We start from the raw sequence: 13,909 nt of genomic DNA, 5'->3' as shown, positions 1-13,909 counted from the left end.
GATGAGGTACCCTTCAAGCTATAAGCCCCTGACAATGGCCGAACAACATGTTCAGGAAATTACTAGCTATGTAAATAGACAAAAGTCTTAGTGCACCAGGAGGTGCGGGAAGAGAATTGGGAAATTTCTTCTGTACATATGGAACAAGATAAGAGTTTGGGCTCTTTTTGTTACTGCAGACCCAAATTAGTTTCAACAAATGCATTTCATTTGCATTTGTTTGTGTAATTTTATCCTCTATCTTCTCCCTACTTTCTTGCTCTGTCAAAAGGTCTTACTACACCTGTGAACATTTTTACTGCTGTTCTTTATCCTACTTTTTGATAGCTTGAACACTAATGATTGAGAAATTTGAGTGATGTTTCCCCTGGTCAATTTTGCCCTGAGTTTCCTGAAGGTCCAGTACAAATATATCTTCAGACTGAGTCCATGACTAATATCATCACACTGTGAAGGATGAAATCTGCAAAACATTATGTGGTGTGAATTTGATTCGAGTAATGAAAAAGACTATTAAAAGAGATACAATGAATTTGGCTCAAATCACAAACTTAATCAGTTTGGGGGACTGTTAGAGCTTGGCCTTTGGGATCATCAAAACGGTCATTAGTTGTCAACTGCATGATCATATGGATGCCATAAGTAAGGATGTACAAAAGAACCAGGGATGTCATCAGGGCCATCCAGATTGCACGAGTGAAGAAAGATGTGCAATCATTTGCATAAGCAAATATGTCATTCTCCACATTGAAACCTTGAATCTGTTGACAGAAAAATAAAGATGTAAAGACAAGAACTTTCAAAGCACCAATCAGTGTTTCAGTCAAGACCAAATACGCTGTACTTTACAATGTATCAAACTTTGCCATCTGTTTTTTTTATCCGTTCATGGGATGTTTGCGTCGCTGGCTGGGTCAGCAGTTACTGCCCAACCCTGAGGGCATTTAAGAGTCAACCACAATGCTGTGGATCTAGACTCACATGTAGGCCAAACCATGTGAGGATGGCAGATTTCCTTCCTTAAAGGACAATAGTGAACCAGATGGGTTTTGTTTTACAACAATGGCTTCATGGTCATCATTAGACTTTTAATTCCAGATTTTTATTGAATTAAATTTCACCATCTGGCATGGTGGGATTTGAACCTGCTGCACAGAGCGTTACCCTGGATTACTAGTCCAACAACAGTACCACAACGCTATTGCCTCCCCTTCACTTGGAAGCATGAAGCTCAGAATAGGTTTCAGCCAAGGTGCTTCCATGACAAACTTCAGGCTTTCGTCACCAGATGTAGTGTAAAATTAGATACAAGGAAGAAACTATAAGAACAGCAAAGTTCTGCAGGTGGAAATCCGAAACAAAAGTAGAAAATGCTGTAAAAACTGAGCAGGTCAGGCTGTAACTGTGGAAAAAGAAATGGGGTTAACATTTCCATTGACTTGAAATGTTAACCCCATTTCATTTCCTATAGATCCTGACCGACATGCTGAGTATTTCCAGCATTTGTGTTTCCAAGACTTTTGGTGTGCCAATCCCTAAAGCACTTTTTTATTCTGAGGCAGACCAATGTTATGTGAACAAAATAATATTTACGAGCTGGTCTTTCACAGATGTAGTTTCACTGGCCACCATTCAATTTTGAACAGTTAGATATCAGGTTTAGCTCAATGGAAACACTCAGCTCTGAGTCAGACAGTTGTGGGTACAAGACTCCTTCCAGAGATTGAAGTACATAATTAAAGTGGACAGTTCAACACAATACTAAAGGTGTCCCTGCACTGGTGGAGGTGTCACTTTTCCAATGGCATGTAAAATTGAAGCTCAATTTCTCTTTCAAGTTGACCTTAAAAATCCTCTGGCACTATTCAGAAAACAATAGAAGAATTCTCTTGTTATCCTGTTCTCCATGGCAAATGTTTTTCTCTCAACCAACATTACTAAAAGAAACAGATTATTATTGTATCATTGCTGTTAGTGGGACGTTGCTGTTTGCAAATTGTTGTCTCACTTCCATCAATACAACAGTCACTACTTTTCAAGTACTTTCTTAACTGTAAAATGATTTGGGTCACATCCCGAGATTGTGAAGTCTGCTATCTGAAGTTATCTTCTTATAATTAAAGAGCTACTTCTTCAATTCTTCTTAATTACCAGGAACCAAATGCAGACAGATACCAGTGAGATGTGCCTCACTCACGCATTAGAAAGCACAATCTGCCATTTTCTACTGGAGATGTAATGGTAGCTTCTGTTCACATGTTGATGTGGAAGTCTCAGTAATGTACTCACAGGTGGATGAAGCAATATCACTGCACCTTTTGTTGAAGGTGGTTTAAAGGATCATTGTTCCTTTACAGTCTACAGTTTCTCTGGTAACAAAGGGAAAACTCTGAAACCTGATGAGACCATTTGATGGCAGTGATGTGCTCTTTATTGCCCTCTCATACATCCAAAGTGAGAATGGTTTTTAAGGCACCTCACCCAACACAACAAAACTATTGTGAACCTAAGATTTCACCTAGTGCTTCCAACGGAAACTGTTGATAATGCCAAATATATGCCATTGTGCTGGTGGGACTTGAACATCAGGTTGCTATTTTAATTCAGGTCACAGAGGAACTAGGCTAAATCAATTGCTAATTTTAAAACTGAGATAGATCGACCTTTATTCGCCAAAGGTAAAAAATTACAGTTTATTTATTCATCACAAGCGGGCTTACATTAACACTGCAATATAGTTACTGTGAAAATCCCCTAATCACCACACTCCAGCGCCTGTTTGGGTACACTGAGGGAGAATTTAGCATATCCAATCCACCTAACCAGCTCATCTTTCAGACCACAGTACCAAGTCATATGGGGCAAAGGTGGGTAAATTTAATTAGATTGTATATCGACTATAAACTCATTGGCCGGAATTTTATCACCACGCGCACCCTGGAATCGGTGCGGACATGGTTCACAGAACGGAATTCTCTGTTAGCCTCGGGTGGGATTTGTTATAAAAGGTCATAAAATACTGGACATTATATGGTGGAGCAGGATTATGGAGCTAAATGGCCTAATCATGTTTCTGTGTTGATAAGCAAAACCTCTCAGTCCCTGCAGAAGAAAAATATATTGTTCCTATTGTTGTTAAATCTGCCTTGGGCCCAAACATGGAAACTGAGTCAAGAACTGAGTTGCCAACCTTCCCAGATTTGTCCTGGAGTTTCACAAAGTGAGGTCTGATTCCCAGGAGATAGGCAGCAATGAAAAGAGGCATTGCTTTGATGGGTCAGTGCTGAGGATAGTCCTCAGCAGAGTTGATTCAATGCATGCGTTTTGGGCCAGGCCATGAGAATGGCAGTTATCCAACCTGATTGGGACTTAATATAACCAAACAAGCTGATTGGTTTATCCTCACCACCTGGCAATGGATGAGAAGTAGGATTTATCAACTGGAAAATCGTAAAATCATCAGGCAATGAAATTAGCTCTTGGACATAACTCACATGCTTCAGATCCTGAAAGTCCACTAATTTGGTTAAAATTGCTACTACATCTGCCCAATAGGTAGGTTTTGCTTATTAAACAGATAGTTCTCTATAGGATCGCACTTTCAAAAAATAGATTCACTGAACCCAATTTGAGCATGACACATCTCAGGACAAGAATACAGAACAGAATTAAACAAGCAAAAAGGGAAAGTATCAAAACATTGGTTTCATACCTCTCACAGAGGTGTGAAAAATCACTTTTCTCGCCAGCCAGAGATTCCAAATACATAGTCCCTAGTACGCTGATTATTAAATCATAATATTTCCTGATCGATTTTCTACTTTGTTTTCAAAAGACATATGAATATTGTAAGTTCTGAAGAGTTTTTTTTCCCCACAGATAGACCTGCTAACATTTTCCAGCACTTTCTGCTTTCATTTCAGATTTTGAGCATCTGCAGTGTTTTACTGCTGTTTATATAATGTACAGTTTGGTAGAAAGTAACTACTTTTGCATTTTTCATGTCGATCATTAAATCAGCAGTTGCATTTGTTAATATCAAGAGTTGCACAGGTTCATTTGTTCAATGTTGCCTATTTACCTGAAATTCAGAAATGGTGATGGTCCAGGCTTCAGCTGCCTTGTTAGCAGGAATAAATGTTGCACCATAAAGCTGACTGGTCCCTACTAACTGACAGTGGAAGGAGTACTCCTGTGGTGCTGAGATACTGGAGACATTAAACATTGCGACATTTTGCTTGTCCTGCACAATTTCAACAAAATCCAACCTGAACCAGTTTCGAGCTGACCCAACATAGAACTTGTTCCTCATTAAAAACCTTTGAAGGAAAACAAAACATTCAAATTGCTTTATTTTTGCAATGTCTTAGTGCTTGGTAAATTATTTGTTTTTAAAAGAATTCAGTTTGTCTGGAATATGCCACAAAAAAATCTTGCTCAAGTGATGGATTCAACGCTGAATTGTTAGGCCCTTGTGACAAATTTTCTTCTAATGACAATGCAAACAGTAAAGAAATTAGCATATTAGAAACAGTCCTGGTGAGAAGCAGAGGAAAGACAGAGAAATATCAGCAAAAAGACACAAGCAATAATTAAAAAAAGACCACATTCATCGATTTACTATGTACAATGCTATGACACTGAACAGTAATAACATGAAATTAAAGTAATATAGAAAAGTAGGATCAAAATAAATGACTTCAAAATGAGTTATCATAGAACCATTGAATCCTTACACTGCAGAAGGAGGACATTTGGCCAATTGTGTCTGCACTGACTCTCCAGAGAATCCCACACAGGCCCTATCCCTATAGCCCCATGTACTTAGCCCACTAATCCCCCTAACCTATGCATCTTGGGTCACTAAGGAGCAATTCAGCATGGCCGACCCATCCAACCTGCACATCTTTGGACTGTGGGATCAAACTGGAGGAAACTCATGCAGACATAGGGAGAACATGAAACTCCAAACAGAGGGTCGTATTTTATTATTTTGATATTTTGATTTTGAAGTTCTGGGCGGACTTGAAACTGGGTGTGTTTCAGATCCGACTTTTAAACCCGTTCTTAGGTGTCCCCATACACACTCTGCCTGAAAAAATATCAGCGATTCCGAATCACTCTACATAAGGTAGGTGGGGCTTAATGCAGCTCCGATTGGTGCCTCCAACTGTGCATGTGCAGGAAAAAAATGATAGAACGCTGTTCTCCTGTCACATCCCTCCCAGGCCAGATAATGCCTCCCTTTGGCCCCCACAGACATTGCCCCACCCCCACAATATTACTGATCCCCTTATACCCCCAGCCCCTGCCACCCAGACTGATTGTGGGTCCCTCTGCCCTACCCCCCCCACCACTCTCAAGCAGAGTCGCAGTGGACCCCCTCTTACCCTCCACTGGTCTCAGGCAGAGTGGCAGCAGACCGCCCCCCTTCTCAAGCAGAGAGCCATCAGTTATTAGGCACCTATCTCCTCACTAACTGGAGCGGCCGAATTGGACTTTTGTGGAGCATGTCTGTTTCACACTGATTCAGGATGGGCAAGTGTGTCAGTAAAGGGGTAAGTGTCAGTAAGGTTGGGTGTGCAGTCCATTAAGTCAATTTAAATGCATGCAAATGCATTTAAATGGTCGTTGCGCCCTTTTTTGGGCATGGTCCTGATCATGACCATTTTCAGGCCTTGGTAAAGGGGCAACAGGCACGGAGGCTGACATGGATCACGCTACTCGCCTCATGCCTGAATTTACCAAGTTTTTGCGCCCGAAAACAGGTGCAAAGCAATGGTGAAGTCGGGCCCAGAAAATTACCAGAAGCTAGAATCGAATCCAGGTCCCTGGCGCTGTGAGGCAGCAGTGCTAACTATCGTGCCATCGGTTTATGTTAACAAGTTTTGGTTCCATTATTTCCTGGCCTTTAGTCCCATTGTACTTAAGGGTAACGTTTAGGCTTTATGATCTATGAATAACATGGGAGGTCAGCAAGTAAAATATTGAACATTCGAACATAATTCCTGGTCATTTCTTGCACCATAAATTTTCGATGTCCACATTTATAATGGGAACTGGCCTATAAAATCTTCAACTTATAAATGCACATCCTCCCAATATCAGACAATACCAAACAATCCTCTATTCTGTCCATAAGAATTAAAAACAATTGTGCTCTAAAAATTTGCTTCTTTCTGCTCTAGACATCAGTTCCTGTTATTTTAGAGTTGCTGCTGTGGATAATGCAGAGTCACACGATTCAGGGTAGTCCCTTTATAACCAGTTCTAAGGTAGGTGGGACCTGTACAAATCATACAAGCTTTCAGATAAAGCACCCTTATGCTAATTTTTGTACCTTCTTTTTGAATTCTAACATTTCCATTAATAACATCTCCTGAGTTCTCCTTCCTTTTAACTTTTTTCATGTTTTTTGATGGAGTTGGAACCTTCTCCCCACATTTTGCCCTTGCTCCCTTCTTCTCCTTACTATTTCTAGGCCATCAAATAATAACCTTATGGCGGGTCGAGGAATAAACAAAGAAATAACTGTTGCATGTAAAAATGGTACAGCAATTATCATGGGGGATTTTAATCTGCACATCAATTTGTCAAACCAGGTCGGTCAAGGCAGCCTTCAGGAGCATATCTGCGATAGCTTCCTTGAACAGTATGTAATGGAACCTACAAGGGAGCAAGCTATCCTAGATCTGGTCCAGTATAATGAGACAGGAAAAATTAATGATCTTACAGTTAGGGATCCTTGTGGAAGAAGCAATCACAGTATGGTTGAATTTAAAATACAGATGGAGCGTGAGAAGGTAAAATCCAATACCAGTGTCTTGTGCTTATACAAAGGACACAATAAAGAGATGAGGGACGCGTTGGCTAAGGTAGACTGGAAGCAAAAGCTTTATGGTGGGACAATTGAGGAACAGTGGAGGACTTTCAAACGATCTTTCACAGTGCTCAGCAAAAGTATTTACCAGTGATAAGGAAGGACTGTAGAAAAAGAGATAATCAGCCATGCATACCTAAGGAAATAAAGGAGGATATCAAATTGAAAGAAAAGGCATACAAAGTGGCAAAGATTAGTGGGAAACTAGAGGATTGGCAAATCTTTAAATGTCAATGGAAAGCTACGAAGAAAGCTTTATCGAAAAGATGGATTATGAGAGTTAGCTAGCTCAGAATATAAAAACAGATAGCAAAAGCTATAAAGATGGATTATGAGAGTAAACTAGCTCAGAATATAAAAACAGATAGCAAAAGCTACAAAGATGGATTATGAGAGTAAACTAGCTCAGAATATAAAAACAGATAGCAAAAGCTATAAAGATGGATTATGAGAGTAAACGAGCTCAGAATATAAAAACAGATAGCAGAAGTTTCTACAAATATATAAAACGAAAAAGAGTGGCTAAAGTAAACATTGGTCCTTTAGAGGATAAGAAGGGGATGTAATAACTGGAAATGAGAAAATGGCTGAGGCTTCACAATGGAGGACATAAATAACATTTCAAAAATTGATGATAGAAGGGCTATGGGAGGTCATCACCTAAAAACTACCATTATCACGAAAGAGATAGTGTTGGGCAAGCTAATGGCCGGGGGGGGGAGCTAAAGGTAGACAAGTCTCCTGGTCCTGATGGAATGCATCCCAGGGTATTAAAAAAGATGTCAGGGGAAATAACAAATGCGCTAGTGGTAACTTACTAAAATTTGCTGGACTCTGGGGAGGTTCCTGTAGATTGGAAAACAAATGTGATGTCACTGTTTAAAAAAGGAGGTAGACAAAAGGGTAACTATAGACCGGTTAGCTTAACTTCTGTAGTAGGGAAAATCTATCTTCAAGGAAGAAATAGTGAGACATCTGGATATAAATTATCCCATTAGTAAGACACAGCATGGGTTTATGAAGGGCAGGTCATATTTGACTAATTTGGTGGAATTCTTTGAGAACATTACATGTGCAGTGGACAATGGAGAACCTGTGGATGTGGTGTATCTGGATTTTCAGAAGACATTTGACAAAATGCCGCACCAAAGATTGCTGCATAAGATAAAGGTGCACGGTGTTGTAGGTAATCTATTAACATGGATGGAGGATTGGTTAACTAACATAAAGCAAAGAGTGGGGGTAAATGGGCGTTCTTCTGCTTGGCGATCAGTGACTAGTGGTGTGCCTCAGGGATCAGTGTTGGGACCACAATTGTTTACAATTTACATAGATGATTTGGAGTTGGGGACCAAGTGTATTGTGTCAAAATTCACAGATGACACTAAGATGAGTGGCAGGGCAAAGTGTGCAGAGGATGTTGAAAGTCTCTTTCAACTTCTAAGATAGTCTAAGTGACTGGGCGAGGGTCTAGTAGATGGAGTACAATGTTGGTAAATGTGAGGTCATCCATTCTCGTAGGAACAACAGCAAAATGGACTACTATTTAAATGGTAAAAAATTGCAGCATGCTGCTGTGCAGAGGGACCTACGTGTCCTTGCGCAAGAATCACAAGGAGTTGGTTTGCAGGTGCAGCAGGTAATTAAGAAGGCAAATGGAATTTTGTCCTTCATTGCTAGAGGGATGGAGTTTAAAAACAGCGAGGTTATGTTGCAGCTGTACTAGGTGCTGGTGAGGCCACATCTGGAGTACTGTGTACAGTTTTGGTCTCCTTACTTGAGACGGGATATACTGGCAGTGGAGGGGGTGCAGAGCATATTTACCAGGTTGATTCTGGCGCTGAGAGGTTTGGCTTCTGAGGAGAGACTGAGTAGACTGGGGCTATACTCATTGGAATTCTGAAGAATGAGGAGAGGTCTTATAAAAACATATAAGATTATGAAAGGAATAGATAAGATAGAAGCAAGGAAGTTGTTTCCACTGACAGGTGAAACTAGAACTAGGGGACATCGCCTCAAAATAAGGGGAAGCAGATTTAAGACATCATTGAGGAGGAACTTCTTCACACAAAGGGTTGTGAATCTATGGAATTCTCAGCCCAGTGAAGCAGTTGAGGCTACCTCACTAAATGTTTTTAAGGCATGGATAGATAAATTTTTGAACAGTGAAGGAATTAAGGGTTATGGTGAGCGGGTGGGTGGGTGGAGAAGAGTCCAAAAAAAGATCAGCCATGATCTTATTGAATGACAGAGCAGGCTCAAGGGGCCAAATGGCCTACTCCTGCTCCTAGTTTTTATGTTCTCATGTTCTTATTAACCTGTCCACCTTCCTGCTGCTCAAGATGTGTTATTTAGGTTGTGAGTATTGGCTCCAGTTCAGCCTCAATCTCTTAAAGTTGTTTCTTCTCACACTTCTGGTTCCAAAGGTTTTTAGCCTCATTCTCCTCCTGTCTCCAGTTGGACCACATATTGCTCACTTGATTAATTGCCTAATCCTCTTAAAGGCCTCCACAAAGAAAGTACTTCTCAGTCTCTGATGGATGGAAATCCTGATTAGTTTGGCTCAGGTCTACTCCTTGCTTCTCAGATTTGCCATTCAGACCAAGTCTCCCACTTGTAGAGATTTTAATTGGTGCAATCAGCATGCTCCATGTCCTTTGGGGCCTACACTTTTACTCAGTTGCTTCTACACAGCCTGCCCTTTGCTACCCAACTCCCCAGAAGCGTAGCTGAACCAGGAAGACAACAAGCATTAATATTGGTAGCCAAGATCCCATTTTAGGTTTGGTGTCAGCCTAGTTTAAAGACAGTTCCTATATTAAAGAGTTTTTGAAAACCTTTTGATTGTATTAAAGTAAATCTCTGTCACTTAATCAGAATCGGTAGCGAAGCTTACCTAATTTCCAAAGTGTTAACATGAATACTTGGATTTTTTTGTAGTGAATACTTGAGGGATAACCTAAAGTAAGGTACATAAAAATATGAAGTGTCGTTATCAAAGCAAAGTCTAAAACTGAAGTTCAAGAATTTGAGCCGAAATTTGAAAGCATAAGATAACTCTAGAATGACGAATAAAAACAATAATAATGGGAAATTAGAATACAAATATTATTGAAAAGTCACATTGGTGCAGTTATATGTGTTCAAGCCTTACTTCAGGACTTGAGAACATAAAATCTAGTCTTACACTTTAGTTCAGACCTAAGAAAGTACAGGAATGATATTTACAACAATTTATATAGTCCTCAGGAAGAATCATAAAAACACTACAGTGCAGAAGGAGACAATTAAGCCCATTGAATCTGCACTGACTACAATCCTACAGGCCCTATTCCTGTAACCCCATATATTTTCTCTGCTAATCCGCCTGACACTAGGGTCAATGTAACATGGCCAATCAACCTAGCCCGCACATCTTGTACTGTGGGAGGAAACTGGAGCACCCGGAGGAAACCCACTCAGAATTGGAAGAATGTGCAAACTCTACACAGACAGTGACCGAGGCCGGAATTGAACCCAGTCCCTGGTGCTGTGAGGCAGCAGTACTAACCACAGAGCCACCGTGCTGCCCCCATTGCCGAACATAAGCATTTCTGATCATTTATAAAAAGAAAAAGCTAACATGGTCTCTATGATATTATGCACTGAATTCAGTGTAAAAGGTAGTTCAGGAGTACTGCAGGCCAACATTAAAAAGCAATGCATACACATTACCACATTTCACTCATCATCCTTGTGAATGTGAGAAATGTGTTCCTGGTTTATAGCCAGATCCTGAGAGTAGGTAAGACAATATTCATATGTTAATTCCTGCTGTGCTGGTGCTGCTCTTTGTTGCAGGACAGCCATCACCCCCAAAATAATCCTCTCTTTGTGGGGTATAATTCAGCTGGACTTCCAAATTTATGAAACAAATTGTGTCAGTTCCTCCCTTTGTCCGTTTCCCACTTTGTGCTGGATAACTTTACAGGTGATCGGTGATCCTTTTAGTACCACTGGCTTCCATTCAATAGTTTTTCACTTTGTAATACTCCCAATGTTTGTGCTCTAGGATGGTCGAGAATATAGTGAGCTACTCTCATACTATAGAGAAAGTAAGAAGTCTCACAAAACCAGGTTAAAGTCCAACAAGTTTATTTGGTAGCACAAGCTTTCAGAGCACTGCTCCTTCATCAGCTGAGTGGGAGTTGAGTTCACAAACTGGGCATATATAGACACAGACTCAATTACAAGAAATGGATGGAATGCAGGTCTTTACAGGTACTGACAATGTGAGTGGAGAGAGGGTTATGCACAGGTTAAAGAGATGTGAATTGTCTCAAGCCAGGACAGTTAGTGAGATTTTGCAAGGCCAGGTAAGTCGTGAGGGTTACAGATAGTGTGGCATAAATTCAAGAATCTGGTTGAGGCCATCCTCATGTCTGCAGAACTTACCTATCAGTTTCTGCTCGGCAATTCTGCCGTGTGTCTTGAAGACAGCCTTGGAGGACACTTACCCGAAAATCAGAAACTGAATGCCCTTGACTGCTGAAATGCTCCCCGACTAGAAGGGAACAATCCGACCTGGTGATGGTTGAGCGATGTCCATTCATCCATTGTCATAGTGTCTGTATGGTCTCGCCAATGTACCATGCTTCAGGACATCCTTTCCTGTAGCGTATCAGATAGACAACATTGGCTGAATCGCACAAGTATGTACCGTGTACCTGGTGGATGGTATTCTCACGTGAGATGATGGCATCTGTTTCGATGATCCAGCACATCTTGCAGAGGTTGCTGTGGCAGGATTGTGTGGTGTTGTGGTCACTGTTCCCCTGAAGGCTGGGTAGTACAATGATCTGTTCGAGTTTGCGCGTTTGTTTGAAGGCAAATAGTGGAGGTGTGAGGATGGTCTTGACGAGATGTTCGTCTTCATCAATGACATGCTGAAGGCTCCAGAGAAGATGTCGTAGCTTCTCTGCTCCAGGGAAGTATTGGATGACGAAGGGTACTCTGTTCACCGTGTCCTGTATTGTCTTCTGAGGAGGTCAGTGCAGTTTATCGCTGTGGTGCGTCGGAAATGTCGATCAATGTGTCAGGCACCATATCCTGTTCGTATAAGGGCGTCTTTCAGCATCTGTAGGTGTCGACTGTGATCCTCCTCATCTGAGCAGATCCTGTGCATATGAAGGGTTTGTCTGTAGGGGATGGCCTCTTTAATGTGTTTAGGATGAAAGATGGAGAAGTGGAGCATCATGGAGATTACTTGTGGGCTTGCGGTACAGTGAAGCGCTGAGGTGAGAATCCTTGATGGAGATGCATGTGTCCAAGAATGCAACCGATTCAAATGTTCAGTTGTCAGGACATTTCTTTTCAGTAATCCATTCTGTTCAGTATGACGATGGCTCCTCCTTTGTCTGCTGGTTTGATGACAATGTTGCAGTTGGTCTTGAGAGCGCAAATGGCATTGCGTTGTGCTTGGGCGACGTTCGGGGCTATCTTGTGAGTGTGACTGATGAATCTGGCATTGAAACACCTCCTGACTTGGGCTTGGGTATACATGTCGTGTCAAGGGAAGCAGCCATCCGGAGGAGCCCAATTCGACTCTTTCCTCTTCGGTTGCTGCACTGCGGACCTGTCAGCTGTTCTGGTTCATTGGCTCTCTCACTTGGTTTGCTGTTGGCCTCTTGGGGTTTGTGGAAGAACTCTCGGAGTCTCAATCACCTGATGAATTCCTCTGTGTCTGCTGTGTGACTGATGGGGTCCATTTTGATAGTGGGGTAGAAATTGAACTCTCGGCTGAGAACTTCGATCTCGTCTGGTTGAAGTGTGTAGTCTGACAAGTTGACAATGGACTTCCCTGCAGTGGTACTGTTTTCTACTGTGGTACTGGGGGAGGCTTGTTTGCTGCTGGTGGTGATGCCGAGTTTCTCAAGTTTCTTGTTCTTGGTGAGCGTGTAGTTGGCTTAGTTCTGCTGTTTCGTCTGCTTGGCAATGTTTTGCAGCTCTTCTGCATCCTGAGCGCAAATTGAGAATATGGACTCTATCTTGGTTTCCAGGTTGTGGCATCTGCTGTAGAGCTGGTGTACAATGTGGTTGAGGAGTGTAAGAGAGGTGCGATGGCAAAGTCTGTCAGCATAGCCTGTGTTATAGGTTGACTTGAGTGAGTTTGTAGTCCTTTTGGTATCTTATCTGCTTTTTTGCATCTTTGTAGAAACTTGATATCTGTGTCAATATGCACGATCTTCTTGGAGATTCTCTCCACATTGATTCTCTCCACATATAGAACAAGGTGAGCCTATGGCTCCACAGGCATTCAGAATGTCTACGCACTGGTACCATGGTGTGAGGTGTATATTGTCTATCAAGAAAAAGTGAATAACAATTGCACTTCATTTATTATTTATTAGTTGGGTGTCATGATTGGGCAGCACAGTGGCACGGTGGTTAGCACTGCTGCCTCACAGCGCCAGGGACCAAGGTTTGATTCCCAGCTTGAGTCACTGTCCATGTGGAGTTTGCACATTCTCCCCGTGTCTGTATGGGTTCCCTCTAAGTGCTCTGGTTTCCTCGCACAATCCGAAGATGTGCAGATTAGGTGGGTTGGCCATGCTAACTTTCCCCTTAGTGTCAGGGGACTAGCTAAGGTAAATGCATGGGTTTATGGGTGGATTATGGTTGGTGCAGTCTTGATGGGCCAAATGGTCTCATTTTGCACTGTATGATTCTATTCTACAATCCCCTTGTTTGAATCATAAAAACTTAATTTTTAAGTTTTTGATGTTACAAGAAAAATACTCTACATTTAAAAAGTAAGTTGAATTTTTAACTACAATAATTACCAAAGATTCCTTGGATGAAGGACCTTAGCCTCAAGGTTAGGTTTGAGAAGCTGGGATGCTTCACCTTGGATCAAAAGGGATTGATGGGAGATCTGATTGAGGTGCACAAGAGGTTGATAGGTTTGCATCAGTGACAAGGAAAAGACATTCCCATTAACTGATGGTACAAGGACTTGGGGGGAGGGCACAGATTTAAGGTTTTGGGCAG

General features: G+C 41.5%; 1 protein-coding gene across 1 annotated transcript in view; it reads right to left on the bottom strand.

Annotated features, from left to right (window-relative positions):
- Positions 1–257: 257 nt before the first annotated feature.
- LOC145344501 (V-type proton ATPase subunit S1-like) overlaps positions 258–13,909 on the bottom strand; it is a 41,027-nt gene continuing 27,375 nt past the window's right edge. Inside the window, exons 8-10 of the mRNA XM_080191679.1 lie at positions 9,777–9,839; positions 4,082–4,319; positions 258–761 (exon numbers count right to left, since the gene is read on the bottom strand). Of these exons, the coding sequence (XP_080047805.1) occupies positions 552–761; positions 4,082–4,319; positions 9,777–9,839 (511 nt within the window). The 3' untranslated portion in view covers positions 258–551. The remainder of the gene's footprint in view (positions 762–4,081; positions 4,320–9,776; positions 9,840–13,909) is intronic.

This window comes from Carcharhinus amblyrhynchos, chromosome 6, assembly GCF_965287045.1.
Source record: "Carcharhinus amblyrhynchos chromosome 6, sCarAmb.v2.hapA, whole genome shotgun sequence".
NCBI classification, from domain to species: domain Eukaryota; kingdom Metazoa; phylum Chordata; class Chondrichthyes; order Carcharhiniformes; family Carcharhinidae; genus Carcharhinus; species Carcharhinus amblyrhynchos.
This window is presented reverse-complemented; position numbering and strand designations above follow the sequence as displayed.